A 26,846-nucleotide genomic window follows, 5' to 3' on the forward strand; every position below is an offset into this window, starting at 1 on the left:
ATATCTGTCTCTTACTGGGTTCTAGTTCTCGCCTTGTTCTCTCCAGGTGCAAACAGATGACCTATTCCGATGACCTGCCCCAGATCTCGGTGGTCTTTATTTTTGTAAACGAGGCTCTGTCTGTCATCTTGCGCTCAGTGCACAGTGTTGTGAACCATACCCCATCCCATTTGCTCAAGGAGATCATTCTGGTGGATGACAACAGTGATAACGGTGAATGTCATTAATGCCTGCTTTTTTTTCTCTTAAGTGTTTCGTCCTGTGTATTGTAATGAGATTAAATTGTAAATTGAAATAACTTAGTTACTTCTAATTTAAATGTACTTTTCTGAGGTTGAAATGGAACAAGCCTAATCTGAACACATCTGAAATAGCTGAGAGAAGGAACATCAGAAACCTAACTACAGATTTGTAAATAATGGCCAAGATCCTCAGAGGATGTAAATCCTTTAGCTATGACCCAGTTTGTGTCAGTGGTGGATCTTGCCCAGCAACTCCAGGTAGACAAAACGTAGTCATGCTGGCGAGAAGCTACTTATGTGCGGATTCCCACTGACTTCATTGAGACAACTCATGTGTGTAACAACTTAACTAACATGAGTAAAGGCAATACAGTAGAACCTAATATATTTTAGTCTCTTGCCTAAAATTCTTGATAGAAAATAAACCTCCACCAAAGTTGTCTATTTTTTTTTAAAAATGGTTCAGACAGTTTATTTGATCCCCCACACTTCCAGATTAAGGACAATGTGTCGATTATTAGCTCAGAAGATTAAATAAAGCAATTCTACTTACAAGGAAATCAGAGCTGCTGACTCTCTTTAAGGTTATATTCTGTTTTCATTTACACCAGGATAAATTGAACACAATTCCGGTGGAATGAATGGAATTGTTCCCAGTTTACCTTGGTGTAACTGAGATCTGAATCAGGTTCTGAAACTTTTTTTGGGGGGGGGGACTCAACAGCTAGTAATTAGAGTGCAAGAATCATACTACAAGAATACACACAAAGCCAGTCTAATGGTAAAGTAATATAATTAACTTATACAAAAATAGCATGTGTGTTAACTAATATCATTTCTTAGAACTCAAAATGTAGGTCAGCATGATATTTGAGGTGTTAACAGTCATTATGGCTTAATTAGGTTAGTAGCTCCCTTAATAGATTAGAAGAGTTTAAATCAGCATATAGTGCATTTTTTTTGTTTGTTTTTAGGTCATTTCTGCCTATTTCAAACTCTAGGATGCATATCCCATCTTAAGACAGCTCCACTTAGAATAAGATCTCAAGTGTAGCATTTTCTAGAAAGCCCAGCAATTTGAACCTTCCTGTATTCGGATACTTCTCTTTCTCAGAAACTGCAAAAGAGAAACCGAAAAAAAAAAAAAGAACACCACACCAATAAGTCCATATAGACCTGAAAGTACTTGGTCAAATTCTGTTCTCAGTTATACCAATGTAGGTATAGAATCATTTAGTGGAGTTACTCAGGATATACATGAGTGTAACTGAGACCAGAATCTGACCCAGTGTCCCTAAGGCAGCTTTTGTGGCTAGTTCCCACTGCTGAAGATTAACCAGATCCTTTGATTTGGCTGGTAATTGTTCCTTTCTCTAACGTAAGACATGTGAATGGAGGACTCTAATATCACATAAGCTACTACAAGTTTATCAAAAAGAAAAGGAGTACTTGTGGCACCTTAGAGACTAACAAATTTATTAGAGCATAAGCTTTCGTGAGCTACCCACAGCTCACTTCATCGCGAAAGCTTATGCTCTAATAAACTTATTAGTCTCTAAGGTGCCACAAGTACTCCTTTTCTTTTTGCGAATACAGACTAACACGGCTGCTACTCTGAAACCTACAAGTTTATCTAGCATTTAAAAAAAGAAAGTATTGTAAATAAAATCTAGTGTAGTAATTACAATAATAGACCAGGCTGAACTTTTTAAAGTACAAATATCTTTATTCATAATCAGAGTCCGTTTATAAATATATTGAAGTGAAGACAAGTAGCATGGCTGATGAGTTCTGAATCACATGTAGGTGAATGACTGGAAAGCGACACGGATGGGAAGGGGTCTGTTTAGATATACGGTATCAGATTCCATTTTAAGGTGATGGTAATGCGGGGGAGGGCTTCTGAATTACATTTAAGTGCAAACCCTTAAACTCAGGGGGCCTGCTTCTGATCTTTCTTAGGGCCCAGTCTAAAGCCCATTGAAGTCAATGGAAAGGCTCTTGTTGACTGGTGTAAATCAAGAGTAACTCCACTGATGGCAGTTGATGGGTGATCAGAATCAGGCTCACAGAGACTGACCTTAGCATGTCAGAAGTTGTTAGGGGACTTGTACAGTAATCATTATTTTGAAACTAATTGAAACTTGATGTTCTCTAAACATTGGACAAAATCCTGAGCAGTGCTGAGTCATCTGCAAATTCCCAAGTGGTCCAGTACTGAGGGTCTTATTAAGGCAAAATGCCTATAAAAGTCAGTGTATAAAATCTGATATTAGTCCAGAATAACACCATTGATTTGCATGGGATTACTCTGGGTTTACATCACTGTAACTCAGAACAGACTTTGGGCCAAGCCAAGATCTTCGAACTGTGCCCGTGTACATCAGTGGAAGCTGCACGTGCCTAGCACCTCTCGGAATGTGGCCAATTGTTCTAGAAAGTCTCAGCCTCAGAATTGTTTTTGTGTCCATGGGCTTAAAAATGTTTGTTCCAGGGTAAATCATATTTAAATAAAATATTATGTGGCAGCTATATATGCTCAGTGGAAATCTCTTTTGAGAGCATGTTTGTGTGTGTGTCTTTCTTACAGTTGAGCTGAAGTTTAATCTGGACCAGTATGTTAATAAGCGATATCCAGGCCTGGTGAAGATAGTACGCAATAACAAACGGGAAGGACTGATTCGAGCCAGAATCCAAGGCTGGAAAGCAGCAACTTCTCCGATTGTTGGTTTCTTCGATGCTCATGTTGAGTTCAACACTGGCTGGTAAGGCATTTTGATGGCAACATGGATGTCTTTACATGCTGGATTTCCCACAGGGAGAGTGTGCTGCAGTGCAAACAGCAGCACTATTACACTGTACTCTATGTTCCCAAAGCCTGTAAATGAGATTTTCTCGGTGATGGGAGCCAAAGAATTCCAGTGATGAGCTCGCTCTAGGCTTGGGAGCATTAGCAGTTTACTTTGAATAATGTTCTTGGTTGTTGCAACATTAGAGTGTTGAAGTCTCCTGCAATGGCTGCCAGATCCATTAAGGACTGTCATTTTAGCTCCTGTGCAGTCCAATGTACAGGGAAGCAATTTGCATGGAAATCAATCTGAGATCCCTTAAGTGAGCAAATGGCGAAAAACCATTAAGCAAGTTCTGTGCTCAAGGACATTTTAAAAATAGATTGAGTACTTTCATTTTGTTTTGTTTACTCTCCATTGTTTGTAATTTCCTTCTAGAAGCTTGAATATAAACATGATTTTTTTCTCTATATATTTTCTTGCATTTACATTTTGGGGGGAAAATTGAATTATTCGCTGTGTTTCTAATGCGTCTTGAAATCAGTGTGCCTCTTTTTGTTTGCTTTCCAAACCTGCAACACTGATGTGAGCAAGGCTTTGAGTTTAATGGGCTAGATCCTCAGGTGGGGTAAATCTTTGAAGCTCCATTCACTTCAGTGGGATCAAGCCAGATTACATCAATATCTGTTGTGGTATAACTCCTGAAGAACCAGCAGAGAGCACAAAAGCAGAAAACGCTATTTTGGCATAAGCTGCACTGGACCTTACAGTGTATTTCTTTTAAAAGAACATGATTTGGCAACAGGAATGAGTTTATTAAGAAAATAATCGATATGTTAATGAATTTCCCAATAGGGAGAACTGTGGAAGTAGGTTCTGAATAGACTAATATCTACACTCAGCTGAGAAAGGACAGCTGGGACATATAGAGTGAATGTCTTTCCAAAACAAAAAATAAAAGGAATTAATTGTTGATTAGGAAACACCACTGTGCGGTTAAGTGTTTTTGCTTTGGGTGGAAGTTTAAAAAACAAACAAACCCAAAAAGTAGCTCTAGGTATAGCCAAGGAGTATTCTCTGCGGGATGCTTGACAGCAAAAGCCCTATGGATTTGGGGGGGCAAGTATTTTTGTTGATATGTTTGTGTTATAAATATAAAGGGAAGGGTAACCACCTTTCTGTATACAGAACTATAAAATCCCTCCTGGCCAGAGGCAAAACCCTTTTCACCTGTAAAGGGTTAAGAAGCTAAGAACCTCGCTGGCTCCTGACCAATGTGGAGACAACTTTCAAAGCTGGAGGGCAGGGGAAACAACGGGTCTGTCTGTCTGGGTGATGCTTTTGCCGGTAACAGATCAGGAATGCTCTTCGTAACTCCTGTAAAAAGTTAGTAAGCAATCTAGCTAGAAATGCGTTAGATTTCCTTTTGTTTAATGGCAGGTAAAATAGCTGTGCTGAATGGAATGTAGATTCCTGTTTTTGTGTCTTTTTGTAACTTAAGGTTTTGCCTAGAGGGATTCTCTATGGTTTGAATCTGATTACCCTGTAAGGTATTTATCATCCTGATTTTACGGAGGTGATTCTTTTACTTTTTCTTCAATGAAAATTCTTCTTTTAAAAATCTGATTGCTTTTTCATTGTTCTTAAGAGCCAAGGGTTTGGGTCTGTGGTCACCTATGCAAATTGGTGAGGATTTTTATCAAGCCTTCCCCAGGAAAGGGGGTGTAGGGTTTGGGGGGATATTTCGGGGGGAAGATGTCTCCAAGTGGGCTCTTTCCGTGTTCTTTGTTTAACACGCTTGGTGGTGGCAGCATAGGGTTCAAGGACAAGGACAAGTTTGTACCTTGGGGAAGTTTTTAACCTAAGATAGTAAGAATAAGCTTAGGGGGTCTTTCATGCAAGTCCCCACATCTGTACCCTAGAGTTCAGAGTGGGGAAGGAACCTTGACAGTTTGCATCTCACAAGTCTTTATAAAATAAAAGCTGCGATTAAAATAAGTTCTGTCGCACTGCAGCTGATGGAACTTTGCCTGGACTGTTTCACACCAGACACTACAGTTACACCGGGGGGCTGTTCCTGTGCCTGTGTTAACAATGTTACTGTAGCTCATGCTTTGTTTTTTAACCAGCAGATACAGTGTCACTTCAAGTGATGTTGGTTGTCAGTGGGAGACCATGTTGGCTGGCGACTGAATAAGGCAGGTTGATTCATAGAAAATCACTTTTATTAAGCATAGGTGGCCCATCACTTTCAGAAAATAAAAATAGCTTTTAAAAATAGTTTTTATTCCCTTTGTACATGCTGTTTTCCATTATATTGCACTGCACCATGGTGTAGGCTTTTACAGAATAACTATCCCAGGAGACTGAGTACAGACTTGTAGGAATAGGCTGAAAAAATAGGCTGAAAGCTGGCAGGTCAAATTAACTATTGAACTATTCAAATTGTGCTGTGCTTAATTGCTACTTTTTTGCCTCTTAGGTGCTGAAATATATTAGTGCAGGCCAGACATTTTCTATTGACCCATTCCCCATAAGACTTTCTTTAGTGTGAGTTGATACTACTTCTGAGGCAGGAATAAGTGGAGAAGACTGGCTAAGAGGAGGCCATTACCATTAATTCTCAAATGGAGCTTTCAATTAGAATCGTGCAATAATTTCACCAAACAGTTCTTCTGTAAAATTCTACCTATCCTGCAATAAATGTTCTTCTTCTTTACAGGAACTCAATGCTAATCAACGGAAGTCAGCCTGCAGGGCTAAAAATCTCTGCAAAACAGATGAAACTGTTAGGGTCCAAGACTGCAAATACATATGTGGATACCCAGGGCCAGATCCTTGCCCCCATTCCCTCTGGCTGCTCTGATCCATAGCCAGAAAGCCAGTTACCTGGGCATTCTGCTAAAGGGGAATCCCCAGAGGTGGATATACTGGCCCAAAGCCCCCTGCTACTCAGAGCTTGTATAAAGGGAGGGGGGAGCTGGGGACATGGCCCAGATAGAAGGGGCATGGCTGGAGTACTTGCACTCAAAATATTCTTGGCTGCTGGTACAGCCCACTGAGAGCTGTTGCAGCTGGGTGCAACTCAAGTGCCATACACCAGGGATAAGTGGAAGCATAAAGCCAGTGATGCTCCTCACTCCCAGCTGCACCAGTTTCAGCACGAGTGTAGCTTGAGGATCTGGCCCCCCAGGCTCACAAGCTTGTATAAGATGCAGAGACTTCTTTACCTTTCTGTACATTTGGAAGTCCCCTGTGTAAGTCCTGCAGAGGTGTTCTGTGGCCTCAGATCCCAATCAATTCTGGATGCCATAGGGCTATGTGACAGGGAATGAACCTATCTGTGTTTGATATTTTTTTCTCTGCTTATATCTTTTTAAAATTCACAGTTATTTCTCATTTTCCATCTCCCTCTCTTTTTATAGGGAACACATAGCAGGAAGGCACAGGAGTACAATAGGCTTTGAAAGAAGTTGAGTTGGGAAGAGTAACTGGGAACAGAGCGTTCTGGTGAAATAAGGAGGGAAGGTCAGGGGTGAGATACTGGGAGAGGGCTGCAAAAGAAAACAATACACAGAAGGTACAGGATGATGTCAGGGTTTTAACAATGTAACATAATGATGAGCCATGCACAAAGTGCCCTCAGATGCATTGTGCTGCTCACACTCCGGCCCATGGGAGTTGTGCAACCATATGTGAGAGCAGGATTAGGTCCATATCGTTCAGTTGTGTCTCCCTGCAGCTTAGTGGAGTTCTGCATTCACTCTGTATATGCCAACTTTCTTTCCACGCCTTCTATGCTTTTTATTTAGATGCACCCGTTTTCCAGTTAAGCAACACACTCATGGCTTTAGGTTACAACCACTGCACAGCCACGATTAACTGTGTTACAGAAGATGTGGAGCATAACATAGCATCCCATCTTTGAGATGGAGCGGGAAAGAGTAAGACGACAGAGAGGAAGGAACTTGAATTAAGTTATCGGAGCGGGTGGGGGGGGAATAAAAGATCATGAGGATGGGGAGATGAGTGTGTTAATTCTATGGATGAGAAAGAGACAGTGTTGAGCTCAGGAAGGTAGAAATCAGAAAGTGAAAGACGGAGACTGCCGCGTATTAGGAGCCATAAAAAGAGTGCTGGGATCCATAAAAAGAGACATAATGGCTTACTTTCCATCATAGTTGTGTCTAAGCCCTGAATGGAGTTATGCAGTACTGTAGTAATTAAAAATAGTGCTAGAGAATGGAGTGTTGCCATAAAAAGCAGAGGAGTAAAAGGAGTTCATCAAGAGATTTCAATATACAAAAGAGGCCAAGGGAGCTTAGCACAGAAAAAAGGATCTGGAACATGTAGATCCTGTAGATCTGTGACTAGTGTAGCCCATCTTTGGAGATTATCCCCAGAAGCACGTGTTCTTTTACAGTGTAGAAAATATGGATCTTAATGAAGTTAGAGGGAACCAAGCTTTTGGTATAGCTTTGTGGGGCCCCAGGTCTAGGAATATGATTTTAGACCTGCTGTTTTATATAAGAATGTGTTGTGCATTATGTTGTACTGGGATTCTCAAGATATACTTTAAAGCAAGGAAAAGGCTGATTTCCGAGTAATCAATAACTGACCTGGAGATAATGCTCAGGCTGTTTTACTCAGCCACTTTTATTACTCCAGGTCTGCTTTTGTGGGGACCTGCAGGATGTTATAGAGATGATTTGCACCCTACTATAAAATTCTGCTTCTTAACAATCTTGGGCAAAAAGTATGGACCAAATTCCACCATTATTTGAAATTCGCATCACCAGAATGAAATCAATGAGGTGATATGGCATGTCTAGGGACAGATGTAAAACCTATGGCTCTTTGGTTCCCAGTTGTGAAAAGCCACTTTATGATCACCCTTTGCTTATAGTATCACCCCCTATAACTCTAAGATTGCAGAAAGAGAGTTCACAGTAAGTGTGCACTTTGCAATGCACTTATCTCCTAGATTCCATAAGGGACAATTGTGATAATCTAGACTGGACTCCTGTATAACACAGTTCATAGAACTTCCCCAATGTAATTCCTAGAGCACATCTTTTTGAAAAACATCTAATCTGGATTTTAAAATGGTCAATGATGGGGAATCCACCACAACCCTGGTAAATTGTTCCAATGGTTAATTACCCTCACTGTTAAAAATTTACACTTTGTTTCTTCTCTGAATTTGTGTAGCTTCAACTTCCAGCTGTTGGATCACATTGCACCTTTCTCTGCTAGACTGAAGAGCCCATTATCAAATATTTGTAGTTACTTATAGACTGTAATCATATCACCCTTTAACCTTCTCTTTGTTAAGCTAAATAAATGAAACTTGTGGAGTCTATTACTATAAGACTTTCTTCCAGTCTTCTGGCACTTCCTCAGTACATCAAGACTTCTTGAAAATCAACATTAATGGTCCCGCAAGCTCCTCAGCCAGCTCTTTAAAAACTCTTAGATGCAAGTAATCTGGAACTGCTAATTTAAAAATGTCTAATTGTAGTAACTTCTGTTTAACATCTTTCAGAGATAATAGTGGAATGGAAAGAAAGTTATTATCTTCATATCATAGAAGTGTAGGACTGAAAGGAACCTCGAGAGGTCATCTAGTCCAGTCCCCTGCATGAGACTATATCATCTGTTTTTCGCCAAATACAGAATATTCATTAAACACTTCTGCCTTTTCTGCATTATTTTTGATAATTCTACCATTCCATTTATATCTAGTAATGGACCAATTCTTTTTGTTCCTGATATATTTAAAAATCACCTTCATATTATCCTTAACTCTGCTGGCCATAGATCTCTCCTTATGTCCTTTTCCTTCCCTTATCACCTTTCTACAATTTCTAACTTCTAATTTATAGTCATCACTATCAACTTCCCCTTTTTTCTATTCAATATATATTCTTTTTAATATTTTTTACAACTGCCTTCACGTCTCCTCTAAACTAGGTCAGCTTTTTAACCAAAACAGGATTCTGGCTTTGGGGGCATCTATTAAAGCATTTTTAAATGATTTCCAATTATCACTCACACTTTCCTAATTAAATTCTTCCTCCCAGCTGATTTAGCTTATTATTGTTTTTAGCTTTGTGAAATTGGCCCTATTAAAGCACCAAATATATATACTACTGGTCTCAACTTTATTTTGAATGCATATTACCAACACTACTGTTAATTTTTAGTTCTGTGATCAGTTCCTCTTTATCTGTTAGGACAAGGTCTAATAAAGTATTCCCCCATGTTGGCTGCAACATTTTTTGAGTGAGGAAATTGTCATTTAAATGTTTAGAAATTCCAAGGATGTTTTCATACTGGCAGCATGAGACCCCCGCCCCAACATTGTCACTCAAATTGAAGTCCTCCATGATTGCACGGCATCTAGAAAGCTTCTCTTTTTCCAAAGCATTTATCAGTCATTTATGATCAATTTTGTAGCTTAATGGAGTACATGTTTCAGACCAAAGAAGTATACTAAAATTACTTCGTTGAATAAAGAGAAAAGCATACAGCGTATGCCATGTGGGCTTTTAAGATTTATGGGACAGTGCTAGCATACATACGAAGGACAAGTCAGAAAAGCAACTCCAACTATTCATCTACCTAAACTATGTGGAATACTCACTGAAGCATCCTCATTGCTTTTCAGTGATGCAGACAAGAGCTATTCAGATTTGGCTGCGAGACAGCTGATCTTTAACTCTGAAGCAGGCGTGTTTTGCAGTGTTCATTCTATTCTGGCTGGTGGGCTGCAGGTCTGAAAACTCGAAGGGCAGTTCAGAAAAGCTGATAAAGATGTCATGTAGAGCAGAAGGGGAATTTCCTCTCTTCTCTTGCAGTGCGAGGAAATGGATATGATTATTTTTAACTCTCTGAGCACTTAGTTCCTGCACAGACATACCCAGTGTAATATTTGTTTGACTATCTTAAATGGAAAAATATGTCTCAGTAGATTTCCTGTTCTATGTACGATAAACTATATTGCCAATGAAATTTTAGACGATGTATAAAATCATATGGAAAATGAGCTTTCTGTTTACATAGATTATATATTTTAAAAATATTTGAATGACATTAGCACCCCATTGTGCCAGACACTGAACAAACATCAGAAATACAGTCCCTGTCCCAGTGATCTTATAATCTAAGACACTTGTGGGAGGGCAAACAGGCACAGACAGGTGAAGTGACCAGCTCAAGGTCACAGAGAAGGTCAGTGGCAGAGCTAGGAATAGCACCTACATCCACTGAGTTCCAGTTCGCTGCCCTTTCTGCTGGACCATGATGTGCTAATCTGAGTATATGTTGAAACTACTTCTAGACTATATCGGCTCAGAACTATTTGAGATGTGACAGGAGCTGGAGATGTACTGAATGAATACTTCAGATGGTGTAAATTGGCCTCGCTCCATTGAAGTCCATGGAGCTACATCAGTTCACAACAGCTCAGGATCTGGCCTGTATCGTATTTATGGTTTCTGTTGGCTCACATGTTTTTATTTCTATGTTATGCCTTTAAAAACAACTGCTTGATGTCTGCGGGTGGCCTGACTTTCTTAAAGGCTATATTATAGTCTTGCAGCACATTGAAGACTTCACTTCGAACCTGCTTTATCAGTGCTTTGGGTAGAAGCTATTGTTTTTAGTGTTGTAGCTTTGTGAAAAATCAGGCTTTTCAATTGGCATCAACGCCTTGACAAACTGATAAGGGTGGAAGAATATAAAGCATATGATTCCTGTTCCCACCGATTTTCCTCTGGCATTTGATGTGCTGTGAATTGGCCAGTCTCAAACATAGATTGCTAACCTATCCATGATTGACTTTTACAATAGGTTTAAAGTAATTTGTAGAGGAGCCAATCTGATCACAGTACAAGCTCTGACCCCACCCCTGATGTTCCGGATCGCAGATGTTACAGACTTCTGCGATACTTTGGGCCAAATTCTGTCTCCTGATTCTTGCGTTAACTCTCCTTGTTTTCCAAAGAAGTCTTCAGATTTGAGGGCCAGCTCTTCAGAAGAGCCCAGCATCTGTAGCACCCGTTGATATCAATGTGAGTGCTCATCACCTTTTAAAACCCGGCCCCATAATTTTTAAGAAGACAAAAGGAGTAAATGCACGTGCACATCTATATTCAGGTGGATCTCAAGCATTTAACACTTTGGAGAAAACAAGCAGCTTTTTGGGGGCTGTTGATCAAGTCCACAGTCTGGACTTGCACATTCCTGTTGATGATTTATGAAAGAAAGAGACGCTTACTGAAGTTTCTTCTGCAGTTGACTGCACACCAGGGCATCCTTGTGTCTGCTGGGAGATCTGTTGAAGTCAATGAGAATCCATGCAGTTGCAGAACTATGCCCTATGCAGTTACAGAATCGGGGCCTTAGAATAAAAAGTATTTCTGACGCTGTTCTGGAGAAATAAATCACCATAAAAATACACCATTCACCTGATAGAGAATATATGAGAATCAAGTTAAATGTTCTCTCTCTCTTTCAACCTTAGAAATCCACCAGTAGCTACTCAAAGAGAGAGAAGCTTAAGAAATTCCTAAGTAACATTGCTCATTAGAAGAGAGAAAGGGAGACCTTTTCTTCCATCTACATTTCCAGCCAGTAGTCTCTACTGTGTGAGTATTAGCTAAAAACTGAAGCAGGCCTAGGAAGAAGCACTAAATTCAAAGCTGAATATCTGTTTAGTTCAGAATCCATGGTATCTATAAAATGTGTGTGAGGAAAAAATTGTTCCTTTGGCTTAGTTAATTGTCAACAATAGATGCAGTTCTGCGCCCGTAAAGCATGTTAATTCATACAGAGGCCAGCAACCCAGTAGCCATGAAAAATGGGCCCAAACTTCAAAATGCAGTTCTGGTGTTTGGAATGTATCATTGTAGGCCTGATCCTGCCCCCTTTGAAGTTAGCGGGAGTTTTGCCACTGGTTTCAGTTGCTGCAGGATTGAACCCTATGAGCCCATTTCTAGGGTCCGCATAGCAGAGCTTGAATGTAAGGTGCCAAAGGAAGAGACAGTTGAGGAGCACTGCAGGCCTCCCTTCTGTTTCCACATAGTGCTGCAATGCTGACGAAGTATTTAGGGTTCTGAAATATCTGCAAAGCTTCACCTCTCTCACACGAAAAAGTATCCAGGCGCATTTGGATGCTTGTCAAAAGAGCATCTGCAGTTGAAAATTGCAGTGACATAGCAGGGCTACTGTCTGTTTGCTTTGCGTTTAGCAGAAAATGACACACAAGCGTTAAAAACATCTAGTCTGTTCTAAGAAGGGTGGCATCACTTTTTCAGCTGCAAGTGGCACCTACACAATTTGTGCATCCATTTTTCTGCCCACAGTTGAACTGTGTGAACAAATCAGAATTTAGGCACATCTAGCTACCTAACTGCAGTGCCAGTATTTAGAGGTGCAAATCCTCATATCTGTGGCCACAATTCATTCTGCTAACACAAAAACACGAGCACAAATTACACCTTCAAGAACAAAGGCTCATCTTCAGACAAGCTGAATATTATATGTCCCCCCTCCCCGGGGGTGTTATAGAGAACTCTTTTCAGAGTAGCAGCCGTGTTAGTCTGTATTCGCAAAAAGAAAAGGAGTACCCGTGGCACCTTAGAGACTAACAAATTTATTAGAGCATAAGCTTTCGTGAGCTACAGCTCACTTCATTGGATGCATCGATGAAGTGAGCTGTAGCTCACGAAAGCTTATGCTCTAATAAATTTGTTAGTCTCTAAGGTGCCACGGGTACTCCTTTTCTTTTTATAGAGAACTCTAGAAGCTAAAACAAAGCTTTCAAACCAAATCAGGTAAGAACAGAAGCATAGCAACTCAAGCCTAGAGGTGACAACTTTGATACCTGTTCTAAAGAGCCTTACATTGGAATGAGGTTATCTGTAAATTTAGGCGATACTTGGCAAATTGAAATTCCCTATTCACAATTGCTGATCCAGTTTCTTTAAAACTAGCCAAGATTCACTGTTTGTGGCCTATGACTATAAGAGGCATTATCAGTGCTCCGCTAGTGCACCAAGAATTGTCGGACCTCCTCTTCACCTGCTTACAGGGTTAGTGCATCTACGTTCTTTCTGAGGCTTTTTTTGTTTGTTATGGTATTGTTTGATGGGGGAGGGGAGTATCTGTAGATGGGATAGAAAGTAAGCGAGATCATTGGCATAGGAGCTCAGGCAGGTGGTAGGAAGGGAGGTGGTAGTCTCCCAGTAAATGCACATTGAGGGGAGCCTCCTAGTGCTGTCCATCTAGGACACATAAAATGCAGTCTAAAGAGGTCTGTTTTGCTTGGCTGCTGTGCAGCTACTTGAGAGAAGGGGAAAGCACAAGGAACCTCTCTCCTGACCTAATGCGCCTCAATTCAGGAGCCTAGCCCAATGGGGGTTCTTATGGTCAGGGAGTACCAAGAGATGGCAGAACTGGTTCTACTGTCAGCAATAGCTTAAGCAAAATGGGCAGGGTAGGGCCAGAGACATGGCTTGGAGGGGAACTCTGTGCTGTGCCTGCTTTAAATCTGGTGCGGCAGCCTGCTTCCTAGCTTCACAACGCCTCTCAGAGCTGCACCTGGAGTGGCACAGCTCTGTCTAGCCCGTAACACAGGGCTGTTGCTTAATCCCACTATTCGGAGCTAGGCAGAGTGGCTGCATGGTTGTATTTCTCTGCAAACCACAGGGATTTCTCTGTTTCATACCTGTGAAATTTCACAGCTCAAGCTGCCGAGGAAATGGGAACGGACATGCGGAGAGGAAACATTCAAATATTGTATTGCAGTTGATCATTCTGGAGCGTTTAACTCTTGGAACTTATCTATAAGCAACTTAAGCTTCAGCCCTCTCTGTACTGGGAGCTGCCCAGAACTCCTGACTTCCTTGTGTGTGGGAGGAAGTGGTACAGGAAAAAGGCAGGGAAGAACAGTAGCCTCCATAAGGAGGGTGAGTACATCCACATAGTGTAGCATCTTAAAATGAGAATAAAACATATATTACTTTAAAAGATTTAATATTAATCCCTTAAAAAACCATAAGTGATTAGTTTTCAGAGCAGCAGCCATGTTAGTCTGTATCTGCAAAAAGAAAAGGAGGACTTGTGGCACCTTAGAGACTAACAAATTTATTTGAGCATAAGCTTTCATGAGCTACAGCTCACTTCATCAGATGCATTCAGTGGAAAATACAGTGGGAAGATATTTATACACAGAGAACATGAAACAATGGGTGTTACCATACACACTGTAACGAGAGTGATCAGATAAGGTGAGCTATTACCAACAGGAGAGCGGGGGGTAGGGGAACCTTTTGTAGTGATAATCAAGGTGGGAATCAGCGACAGGGGTTGGGTCACTTGATGATTACCTGTTCTGTTCATTCCCTCTAGGGCACCTAGCACTGGCCACTGTCAGAAGACAGCATACTGGGCTAGATGTACCTTTGGTCTGACCCAGAAGGGCCATTCTTATGTTCTTAACACACTGACTTTAACAAAAGCCATGTGTGGTTTGAACACTTTTTATATTACTTGCTTCTTCATGTTTTGTTAATGGCATCAAAGGCCCTTTTGGAACACTAGTTACCATTCCGAATCAGACCGTCTAGCAAAGTATCCTGCCTCCAGCAGCATCTGATGCTCTCAAGGAAGGCAGCTCCTCTTCAATGCTTCCCCCCTTGATTATCACTACAAAAGGTCCCCCCCCCGCTGGTAATAGCTCACTTTACCTGATCACTCTCATTACAGTGTGTATGGTAACACCCATTGTTTCATGTTCTCTGTGTATACAAATCTCCCCACTGTATTTTCCACTGAATGCATCTGATGAAGTGAGCTGTAGCTCACAAAAGCTTATGCTCAAATAAATTTGTTAGTCTCTAAGGTGCCACAAGTCCTCCTTTTCTTTATAAGTGATTAGGTAAACAAAGCCAGAATTACTAGCCAAATTGACAAAGGATTTGCTGTCAGTGCAGCTCAGCACATGGAGACAATCTCAAATCTGGAGTAGTTTCCATCGACAGCACTGGACTTACACCAAGCCTGAATTTAGCTGGCAACACCCAACGATAGATGGCTCATATTTCATAGATTACCTAAAACAAGTAATGTAAACACAGTATGCCACTCATGCCACAGTATGCCAGTCCTGGTTACAGTAACTTTTCATTAGATCAGCTGGCTAAATATTTCATACAGGTCTTGGCAGCTGTTCTGCATAACAGAGCACAATTAGTAAAAAATTGTGTTCTGCAGTAAAAAAGGTGTTAACAAAAACTGTGATAATAACAGTCCTGAGCAACATCAGGATGAGCTGTAGCATGGTGTCGGAATACCTCATCCCTGCATTCCTATTACCATTGATTTGGCACATCAAGCTGTGAAATTTCACAGGTACGTAGTGCTTAATGGAAAAATCAATTTGTTTTGGGTTTTGCTGAGAAATAGTATCAGGCAGCTTCTCTATATTTTAAACGTTTTCTAATTCCCTTTGTCTTGTGCCACAGACTCTAATGGCCCATTTGTGAAGGTTGTGGCTAAATGGATGGTGGGATATGTAAGGAATACATTGTTTTAAAAATCAGATCTTTATAGTTCAGAATATGTGAATGTGAATGATTTCTGTTCATGAGGACACGGGTACTCAGAGGTAAAGTTACTTGCCTGGAGATGCATTGGGGAGTTAGGGGACCTGAATTCCAGTCCTGGTTCAGATACTGACTTGTTGTGTTATCTTAACGCGTCACTTAACTTATTCTCAGATTGTCCATTTGTAAAATGGGGGCAGGAATGTTTACAGACATAGTAATATCTTGCATTTACACAGCACCCATATGAAGTCTGCTAGGCAGGAATAGAATTCAGGGCTTTCCAGCTTCCAGCACTCTGCTAATTGCTCTCGACCATGTGTTTTTGGTGGTATTGAGGCTCCAGCCCCTCCTCTTTTAGCTTGTTCAAAATTCACATGTGCAAATTTTCACAGAAAAGTGGCTTTTTGAGGGGTTCACTGTGAATAACTTTCCGACTCCTCAAATTTCAGAAAAGATCAAAATAGCTTGCAAAATTGTTTGTGAAAACTTGTCACCAATTTCATCCTGCTGTAATACCAGTCACCTAGAAGTCCCTCACCATGTGTTATCGCTGAAGATACTGGACTAGCTCGGAGAACTTGTAGACGGCCAGTGGCTTTCCTTGGAGTCATGAAATGCATTGAGAGATCTCTTGGTGGTCAGAGGAGCTTAGGCTGAAGGAAGGAGAACAATGTGATGCCAGATACCAGTAGTTTGAAGGAGAAGGGAAATATGAAACGTCACCTACGCTTTGGATATCTACCTACAGTATTAGAGCTTGCAGCTCCAGACTCATTGAATGGTCATCATTAGATATCCTATTAGTTGTAAATTGCTGTTGCTTAATGCGGGCACTACTTCTTTCAGAGCAATGGACCATATCTTTTGAGGGCTTTGCTTTGTGTCTACTCAGCGGGTATTTGACTGGGTCAGGATTATAGCTGGGCTTTTTTTTTTTTTTTCAAATTGTAAGTGGGTCAAGTTCAGCCTAATAGTTTCAGCTGGAAGAAAATTGGGGGAAAAAAATGAAATCAAAAAGAAAGATTTTGATTTTTTGTTTAGAAATGGTGTCTCATTAAAAAAATTAACATAAAAAAGGTGGGGGTGTGAGAAAACATCCCAAAATGACCCAAAACAAAACAAATCAAAAGGAAAAAAATATCCATGCGGACACAAACTGAAAAGGTTCCTAGTTTGCATGAACGTAGTCCAGTTTGCAGAGGGCTACATTAATGTAAACTAGGAACCTTTTAGTTCGCCTCTGCCGCATCTACAGGGGGGAGTTACAGCGCAGCACTTTGGTGCGCACTGCTATTCAGACCCCCTGTAGTCCAAACTATGGGGCAGAGTAGACATAGCCTGAGACACAGACTGGTGAAGTGTCTTACCCAAGATTATACTGCAATGGCACAGTCTTATCCACTGCACCACACTGCAGACCATAGCTCCACAGTTATTGCAGATAAATGTACATAAGATGAATAACACCAGTAATGGCAGGACGCTCCGACCCGTTTATCAACACTGAGAAGAAACAAGGGGGAAAAATCCCTCTCTCCTTTTTCTGGGAAGCCCATAAATCCTTTAGGGCTCTTTCCTCAGATGGTTCTTATTTGACAATAACGTGCACCAAGGTGACTTCTTCCGTAACACATGTCACAACAAGAGGAGGGCTCCTCTTGCAGATAAACAATTAGTGGTGTGTCATAAGTGACATCTGCACCTGTTTGGTATTTTCAAATGCTTCATTTTTCAGGCAGAACCAGAGTGGGAGATGCTCCCACTGAGATTATTCACACGCTCTGTGATGGGGGAAGAGTGGCTGGTTGACACCTCAGTCACTTTGGCGGGATCTTTCTGTGTGTCTTCTGATGTCTGTAGCCTGACAAGCACAGATATAATTTATGCAGATCCATCTTTTTGAATTCCACCCTGCTCTCTTAGAATATCAGGAGCTTTTCCCTTGGATACCCACTGTCCTTCAAAGACAGTTAATCTCATAACTATAATCTTGTATAAATGGTAAAGCTGCTATTTATCCTGATTTGCTAGGTCACATTGAGTGTGCATGAGTCTGGCCCAAAGATCCTGCAAATTGGCATCCTAACTAATGTACTGCAGTCCAGCAATGCACGCAGATGTTACTTGTCCCTCCAGCAGAAGAATATGCTGCTTTGTGCTTTGGGTGCACTGCCTATTTAAACAACATGCAATAAAAAAAATTGGTACAAATGCCTAAGGAACAATCACAGCTGAGGTGCATATGGAACCTGATTCTGCAAGGTGCTGAGCAGCTCTTCAGAGGAGCTGATCACCCTTTACTCCTGCTGTGAGCTAAGGTTGCTTGGCATGCTTCGCACCTTGCAGGATTGGACCCTTGATGTTTCAGCAAATGGAAGGAAGCAGAAAACCAGAGAGGATGCATTTCACGATGAGACTTGGGGATGGTTTCTCAACGTATCTGCTGGCTGTCTGTCTGTCTGTACAGCTTTAATACCTAATATGCAAGAAAGTCAGCAAAGAGAAAAAATAATTTCACTTAAAAACAAAACAAAGCATGAGTTTTTAAATCATGGGGAAAATGAATGTTTAACCTCTGATGAGTTTCATGAATCCAACAAACCGCCACTTCCACAAAAAATAAAAAAAAAATTAAAGAAGTTTGAGAGTTTTTTGTAAAATCTTCAGTGTTTAGGTTCATCCTTAATCATTTATGTTTTCTGCAAGAGGGAGCATTATCTAAGGGACTAGAAAGGCAGTAGGAGCTGGGAACTGCTGAGTTCTTCTCCCAGACCAACCACTGATTTGCTTTGTGGCCTTGCACCAGCCAGTACCCTCCTTGCCTCCATTTCCCTATCTGTAAGTTAATATTTACCTAGTACTTCACTGAGGGATAATGTGTTCAGTATTTTTAGCATGTTCTGAAACCCCCTGGAGCATAGTTCCCTTTGCAATGTTCTTCACCAACTTAAGTATTTTGAAATGATTATAGTATTGTGAAAGCTGCTGGTCCGAAAAACCTGGGGGTTGAAGTCCTCTCTTGATGCATGTGGTATAGAAGGTACAGAGTAGGCTTACCAGTCAACCCTGAGCTAGAGGGACCAGTCTTAAAAAAACAAATAATAGTGTCTTCATACTCATTCAGCCCTTGGTGAGTTCTGTTTTTCAAGAACCATCAAGACCAAATTGTCCCCTCATCCCTAGAGGTGGTTCTTCCAGAGACAGCCAACCAGGACATCAATTAGTTTTAATTCTGATGGTGTTTTTACAAATTGTATATACCCTTTCCCATGAGGAAGAGGAATGGGAACCCCAACTCATTTCACAATGGCCACTGAAAAGGCATCACGGGAAACTTTGGTTGCTAAATCCCTAGTCACCACTGAACAGGCTGGATCCAAATTAGTGACCTTGAAGATAAAATGATGATATTTAATTCCTCTGATCCATCAATTCTATGCAATTGAGGAGCTGTTGCTGCACAAATTATCTGCACCATGCCCCCTGTCGCTGTTGTGTGTGACACTAACCGGCATTAAATCACTCTAAGCTGCACCAGAGGCGGCTGCTTCTCTGTGTCATTGCTTGCAGCATTAGAGAACTTCATTGTTCACTTTATCAGATTGCTAAAGGAGTTTGGATTATTGAATGGTCAGAAAACACTTTTGCTACTTTTATTGTCTCCAGGGTAGAACCGGCGCTTACCCGGATCAAAGAAGATCGAAAGAGAATCATCCTACCAGCTATTGACAACATCAAGTACAACACTTTTGAAGTGCAGCAATATGCCAATGCTGCCCATGGCTACAACTGGGGACTCTGGTGCATGTATATAATCCCGCCCCAGGACTGGCTCGATAAAGGGGACGAGTCTGCTCCCATCAGGTGAATCTACAGTGCAATTGCTTTGTCTCTAACATTGTTTCCGTTTCAGCTGCTGCCTGCTGCTGTGCAAGGTAAGTGAGGATGTGCTGTAGGCTCTCTTTAGGACCAGTAAAGGTAGGCCGAACAAGCATGCCCACAAACACACGTATTTGCCCGTGGGGTCTGCAAAACCTACAAGTGCATATGCCAAAGAGGTATTTAATTATGTGTGCATTTACCATATTGCCATGTGCAAATGCAGGATTTTGAGGGCATAGTGGGTGTGCCGAGGTTTGAAATAGGGTCCTCAGTGTGTAAAGGTCATAGCTCTAGCCAGGTACATGCCATAGCTCCTCTAGCTATTGTTACTTATTCACATAATCTAAGTATTTTCCAAACAAAAGAAGGCACAATCCCTACCCCATCTACCTACCCAATCTTGCATAACTATCTATCATATTCCCCAGTCACCAATCACCTTGATATCCAAGTACTAATATTCTATTGGCTTTTTCATGTAGTTTTTGATACTATATGATTGCACAAAAAAAATGTGTGTGTCCTGGCACCATTTGTTGCCATCTAACTGCACCTACTGTGTTAACTATGCTGGTATATAGGATGGCTTAGGTCTTTCAGAAGATCCTGGGTAAGCTATGGCTTTCAGGCAATGGGTATTCTATTGGTACAATTTGCTAACCACGACCCTGTTCACATTTCAGAACTTTTGGAATTTCACCCAATACCTTGAAGCTTTCAAGGTGAACTGAAAGGTTGGCCAGTTGTACCAGCTGTGGATAGTGAGAATGTGTGTGTTAGCTAAAAATATCTAGCCAAAATGAATGTATCATGTTAAAGGTTCTGCACTTAATGCTAAGTGAATCACTTCCGGCACACTTTATGCTGGAAATATATTAAAAACGGGGTGGAAGGCTTTTATTCTTGGCATGTACCTTATTTTTCACTACACCTTGCAGGACTGAGCTCTCATACCGAAAAGTGTCATTTCACTCCAGACCTGAGCAAACATTGTAGAGACCATCAATAACAAGACAGGGTTTTGCTGAGGTTTGGTAAAGTGGTAAGGAACTGTGACAGTGTGTAAGTAGCCCAAAGCCAGGTCCACACAAAAAAAATTAGGTCAACCCAGCTACTTTGCTCAGGGTGTGAAAAATCCATACCCCTGAGTAACATAGTTAAGCCAGCCTAACCCCTGGAGTAGGCAGTGCTAGGTTGATGGGAGAATCTAGCCTGGGTCTTGGCTCTTTAGCACTTCTGCTCAGACATACTGCCCCAATGCAGTCTCTGAGTTACCTGGAGATCTACTTTCCTTTCCAGGGCTCGATCCTGCAAGATGTTGAGTGTGCTGGCCCTAATCCAGCAAAGCACTTACGCATGTGTTTAACTTTAAGCACCTGAGTAGTCCCACTGATATCAGTTGAGTCAATGGGATTGGCCAGGTGCCTAAATGCTTTGCTGATTGGAGCCAAAGTGCAGAGTCAAGCTCACATACAGGAAAGTGTCATTCCACTTCAGAGCAAACCTTGAAATTGCACGTAGATTCCTACCTTTGCCTCATGACAACAGCACAGAGCTGCACCGTAACCTTAACCTTATTTATCACAGAGCAGCACAATCCTTCATCACTGACCCTTTGCTCTGGGTGAAACCTCAATAAACTAGAAAGTAATTACTTAGGAAATCAGTTTTCCTGGGTAACTTGACTGCTTTCCTCATGTTGCTTTTAAAGTGCAGTTGTTGTTTTATGTTTCCATTCAGCTCTTGGAAATAGTTTATTAATGGAGAAAATACATCAACCAAGGCTTTAGTGTCTGAAATCAGTATTTGTTCTCTGTTCCCAAGGGATAGTGCATGCCTCACTGTCTCCAGGATATAAATAAAATCACCATATTAATTTTCATATACATTGTTCCAGTGTCTTGAACATCTACCATACTGGGGACAATTATTGTGCATCAAAGGAGGCTGAACCATGAAGACTCACTTTAGGAAGTTCCTTTTGTGATTATGAACCTGATTTGTTGCAGTGCTGAGCATCCAGCATGCCACCTGATGTTAGTGCAAGCTACACTTACTCAGCACTTCTGAAAATCAGCCTCAAGATCCTTTGACAGAGGAAAAAGAAGGAAGGGATCATGTTTGTTTCTTGAAATACTGGAAGAGTCCAGTATCGGGGGTAGCCGTGTTAGTCTATATCTACAAAAACAAGAAGGAGTCCGGTGGCACCTTAAAGACTAACAGATTTATTTGGGCATAAGCTTTCGTGGGTAAAAAACCCACTTCTTCAGATGCAAGATGGAAGAGTCAATTTCACTTTAAATATACAGGGTCTGATTCAGCAGTGCTTTACTCCAGTTTTATGCCAGTGAGCTCAATAGAATTACAATGGCATCAAACTGGATTAATGCAGTGGAAAACCAGGCCCACAAACAAAGGAGTAGTGTTGTTGAAATCTGATGCATTTAAGTGTCTAGTTCCCAAGAGCAGCAATCTTATTCCATGCAGAACCTAACTGAAGAAACTCTCCAGTTGAACAATGCATAAGCTGCCCAGAGAGAGATGAGACAGCAGTGCTAGGATTGGGTGCCTGACCCTGATTACCAAATACTTGGGACACAGAGATGTTCTGATTACATAAGTGTCTCTTTTGAAATGATGAATTATATGCGCTGAAATGCAGGCATCAGTGTCGAGCCATGAATGCTGACAAATCTTGCTGGGAGCAAGTGCCTCAAAAAAAGTTTTAGGTTGAGATTTTCAAGGGAGCGTAAGAGAGTTAGGCATCCATCTAATATCGATGCTAAATCAACATAGCTTGGATTGTTGATGGGCAGTCAGTGCACGTCCAGAAATGTGACACACTGCTGGACTTGCAGTCCTTTTTATTAAAGCTGGCTGGGAATTATTCAGTGAAAGGTTTTTTCATTGGAAAATGCCAATTCCTCAAAACCAAAACTTTATGTGGAAATGTACCAGTTTTGATGAACCATTAGTTGGGCAAGTTTCACAGGTCCAAGGTATTGGGGACACAGAGAGACAGATAGACAGACACTGATCCAGAATAACCAATAGCCTGGTTGTCAGGGCACGCATTTGGGATATGGGAGACCCAGATTAAAGACCCAGCTCTAAATCAGACAGAACAAGGATCTGAACTTGGGCCTCCCACGTCCTAGATGAGTGCCCTAAACATTGTGGTTTTTTCATGGAAAATTTTAAAAGTTCTCATTTTGGTTCTGATAAAGAATGAAAACAAATTTTGATATTTTTTCACAAAACAGAATTCTTGTTTTCTTGCCAGCCGTAATGTTTATTCTTCAAATGTCAAGCATCCAATCAAGCCACCAAGTGAGCCTTCTATACAGTTTAAATACAATCCAGCTTTATAGCATTTCAATCATATAAGTATCTATACAATGCACACAGCAGTAACAGCAATGGAAAAGGTGTGTATGAAAGTGCCATTGAAGAAGGGATACAAGGTGGGTGAGGTAATAGCTTTTATTAGACCACCTTCTGTTGGTGAAAGAGACAAGCTTTTGAGTTTACACAGAGCTCTTCTTCACATCTGGGAAAGCTAATCAGAATGTCACAGCTCAATACAAGGTGGAACAGACTGTTAAGCATAAGGAGTTAACAGATGTTGCAAGAGACCATTCCAGGTGAAGTGGGCAGTCTGTACCGCTGCAGTCATAAGACAGAGGAGGGTTAGTGGGTTACAGATTGTTGTAATCTACCATATATCCAATGTCTTTATAAGATCATGATTTTTAGTGTCTATCATAGTTATGAATTTAGGCTCTTTTGAAAGCATTGTGCAGGTTTCCTTTGAGGATTAGGACTAAGAAGTCTGATATGGAGAGATCATTTTGTGCAAAGAGTTCGCCCCCGAGTGATATGGTGTTTTTGTCTTTTATCCTTTTTTCTGTGTGAAACTGATGAAGAGGAACAGGAAGTCCTTTTTAGAGCTGGCCTTTACAGCTACCAGTGGAGGAGGCTTGCTAACTAGACTATATATACCAGTTCTGAGAGATCTTTGTTAAAAGCAAAGGGGAACCAAGGAGGAGAGCACACTTTTCCCCAGTTCTCTGGGGGCAGCAAGAAGTTGCTATCACAGCACTGGCATTCAGGAGACTAGTCACAGCAATCGCATATTTATTCATCTATTTCAAAGCAACCAAGTTTGCCTCAGTTATATTTGCACACTCTTTAGAATACCATACTGATAAAGCATGAAGCATCAGGTGAAGCAAACGAAGGCTTAGCCCTCACAATCTTTAACAGATTTATCCTCACAGCACCTCTGTGAAATAAGGAAATACCATTATGCCCATTTTATAGATGGGAACTGAGGCACAGAGAGACCCAGGACAAGGCACCTCAAGAGGCAGATTGTTGCGTAGCAGGGTTTTTAAAATGCCTAGCTCCCAAGGGAATTAGATGCCTAGGCCTTTTTCAAATCCCATTAGTGGTCATCTATTTCTTTAGGTATCTAAATACCTTTGAAAATCTGGCCCCAAGTGATTTGTCCACTGTCACACAAGAACGTGGCAGAGCAGGGTCTTACAGGTGCCAAGAAAAGCGCCCTTACCACTAGGCCATCCTTCCTTTCCACTTTGGCCTCCCGTCTCCATGCCAAATAAGTGCAACCTGAGTGTCAAACACTGTCGTTCTGATCTGACGGCATAGCAGACTCATGTCCAGCTTCTCCCAAACTTTCAGATTTATAGCATATAGCTAGGAAAATCTGGGAATAGTTTTAGCTCTAATTAAGAAAAGCTCTGTCTTCAACTAAAATCGCTTATTAAACAGTCAAGGACATCCCTGTTATTTTCCAGTTAGTGAGAACCCTGCAGACTTTCCTGGAGAAAACAAATGAACCTGTGAAGAGATTGGCAGGCCTTTCCTCCCTAGGGAAAACAAAACACTTCCATAGACACATGGTAGCTACACTTTAAAAGTTAAAAGCAAGCCTATTTTAGGAGTTACAGACTGATTATTTGTATAAAGGCAGATTTTCAAAAGAGCTCAGTACCCAGAATCTCCCATTGGTCTCAATGGAGCATAGAGAGGTGGAGATTCAGCTCCTGTTGAGGACTGTGGAGAATTCCCCCGCATCTCCTGCAGAACCATGGGAGCTGCTGTATGTTGAAAGTCTTTTGAGAACCTGGTCCCAATTGTAGCTGCTCAGCACTCTTGAAAGTCAGACCTATATTTGTGCGCGGTTGTATTTAAATTTCACTTTGTCATTTAAAGACTTGATCAGGAATTTTTCAACCAAACATTTTTCATTGGAAAAATGCCGATTTGTCAAAATGAAAACATTTCATGGGAAAGGGTTGGTTCCAATGGATTTCCCATTTTGAAATTTTTTGGAAACACAGAGTTTCAGAATTGTTGGAATGCCCCGTTTCAACACTTTTTAAATGAAAATGCTCTGTTATTGGTTTGAAAGGACTTTTTGTTGAGAAATTTCAGTTAATTTATAGGAGGGAAACGTTTTTTTTAAAAAATTAAAAGGTCAGATTTGAAATTAAATGTTTCAGTTGACCATATCTTGGTTGGTTGGTTGTTTCAGATGTTTGGTGTGCAGAAATTTGTGAGATTTCAACCTTTCATCATGATTAGGGATGGGAATTGTTTTTTAAATCTCAAATTCTTGTGGGTTGGGAAAACTGTTTCCCACCCAACTCTAATCATGTAATTCCATTCTTCAAAAAGCCAGATGGCAAGGAAGAAAAGAAAAGACAATATTTCCTTTTTTCTGAGACAAAAGCATAAAAAAGTCTTCAAAATGTAAACAAAAGAATAAAAATGAAAATTTTATTGTTAGATATCTGACACTTGAAGCTACTGTGGTTCTAATTTGGCCACTTTGTTTAACTTCCAGTAAACAAAAGTAAACAAAGTCTACCCATAGATCTGTCCCTTGGCAATGATAGCTTGTCTAGCAGTATGTCTGCTGATAGAAGAGTTATGTCTTCTAAATCCATTCCCATATCTGCTACTTCATTGAAAGCTCTCTTTACTGACCGTGCAGGGTTTTGAACCCTGTTTTGAGACATCTGAACTGGGTCCTTAAGGGAACATTCTTGCCCCATTAAAGTAAATGCCAAAATTCCCACTAACTTCAACAGGGCCAGGATTTCACCCTTTGCGTGTTAAGAACTCAGAGGCAGAAGACAGGATTCATTGGGGAAACAAATTGATGGAGTGAAAAAGTAGATTAGGGAATTGGAGGAAATTTCGTAATAAGATCTTTTCCAGTGCTTTTATTATAAAAGATAGAGATTCTTGATAATCTTCCAAGCTAATAATGTTAGGATCCTAGGATATCCAGAGGGGAGAAAATACTTTTTTAAAATTAATTTCCACTTTTTAATAGCTCTTTACGTGAGTTTGATCCTCTCCTCCACATATCCCTGTATTTAGATGGTCTAATACATTTCCGAGAAAACAGCTCACTTTTGATCCACCACAATGGTTATTTTTGTTTTTTTTCAATATATAGCTAGAGGATTATGCAAGGAAATTGGGAAGATGGGAGGAGGTAGACCTTGCATGTCAGCATACAAACAAAGGGAAGCCACACCACACAGGCTCATAGGAAGAAATGGTTGTTGCTTAAATCTGAGTTTGCTGAATTAGGTTATTATGCTTCTGTCTGTATTGCTGGAGCCCAGACATTATGATGACGGAAAAGCATCATTAAATTCTCTCACAATTTTTAGAGATTTTTTTTGCCTGAAACTCTTGAGGAAGATTTCACCTTTGGTTACTGATTCGGTATTGCTCCCAATTCATTGTGGTTGGGTGTTTTTTACTGTATGTCTCTTAGATTATGTCTACACTGCAATTAGACACCCACAGCTGGCCTGTGTCAGCTGACTCGGGCTTGCAGGACTTGGGCTGCGGGGCTGTTTAACTGCAGTGTGGACTTCCAGTTTCAGACTAGAGCCTGGGCTCTAGGACCCTGTGAGGTGGGAGGGTCCCAGAGCTCGGGTTGCAGCCGGAGCCTGAACATCTACACCACAGTTAAACAGCCGTGCAGCCTGAGCCCTGCAAGCCCATGTCAGCTGGCACAGGCCAGCCGCAGGTTTTTAATTGCAGTGTAGACACACCCATAGAGTATGTCTGGGTAGCTGGTAGCGAGCCTCCCATGCTAGCAGGACTTGTGGTAGCAGGGCTTATGGTAGCGCGCTAAAAATAACCGGAGCAGTGGCGGGGGTGCAGGCTAGCCACCCAGGCTCAAGCCCAACTTACTTCCTAGGTCCACGCTCGAGTGACTGGCCTGAGCCTCTGTCAGTGCTGAGCCTCCACACAGCTATTTTTAGCAT

The 26,846-nt window shown here is 41.1% G+C and overlaps 1 protein-coding gene across 6 annotated transcripts in view; it reads left to right on the forward strand.

Annotated features, from left to right (window-relative positions):
* GALNT9 (polypeptide N-acetylgalactosaminyltransferase 9) overlaps positions 1-26,846 on the forward strand; it is a 327,400-nt gene that overhangs the window by 184,079 nt on the left and 116,475 nt on the right. For 4 of the 6 annotated variants that reach the window (XM_043498205.1, XM_038373241.2, XM_043498204.1 and 1 more), the window contains 3 exons: positions 47-213; positions 2,833-3,007; positions 19,312-19,509. In XM_043498205.1, the coding sequence (XP_043354140.1) occupies positions 47-213; positions 2,833-3,007; positions 19,312-19,509 (540 nt within the window). The remainder of the gene's footprint in view (positions 1-46; positions 214-2,832; positions 3,008-19,311; positions 19,510-26,846) is intronic. The other 2 variants (XM_038373244.2, XM_043498207.1) reach the window with 2 other exon arrangements.

The sequence above is a fragment of the Dermochelys coriacea genome, chromosome 15, assembly GCF_009764565.3.
Source record: "Dermochelys coriacea isolate rDerCor1 chromosome 15, rDerCor1.pri.v4, whole genome shotgun sequence".
In the NCBI taxonomy this organism is placed as follows: Eukaryota; Metazoa; Chordata; order Testudines; family Dermochelyidae; genus Dermochelys; species Dermochelys coriacea.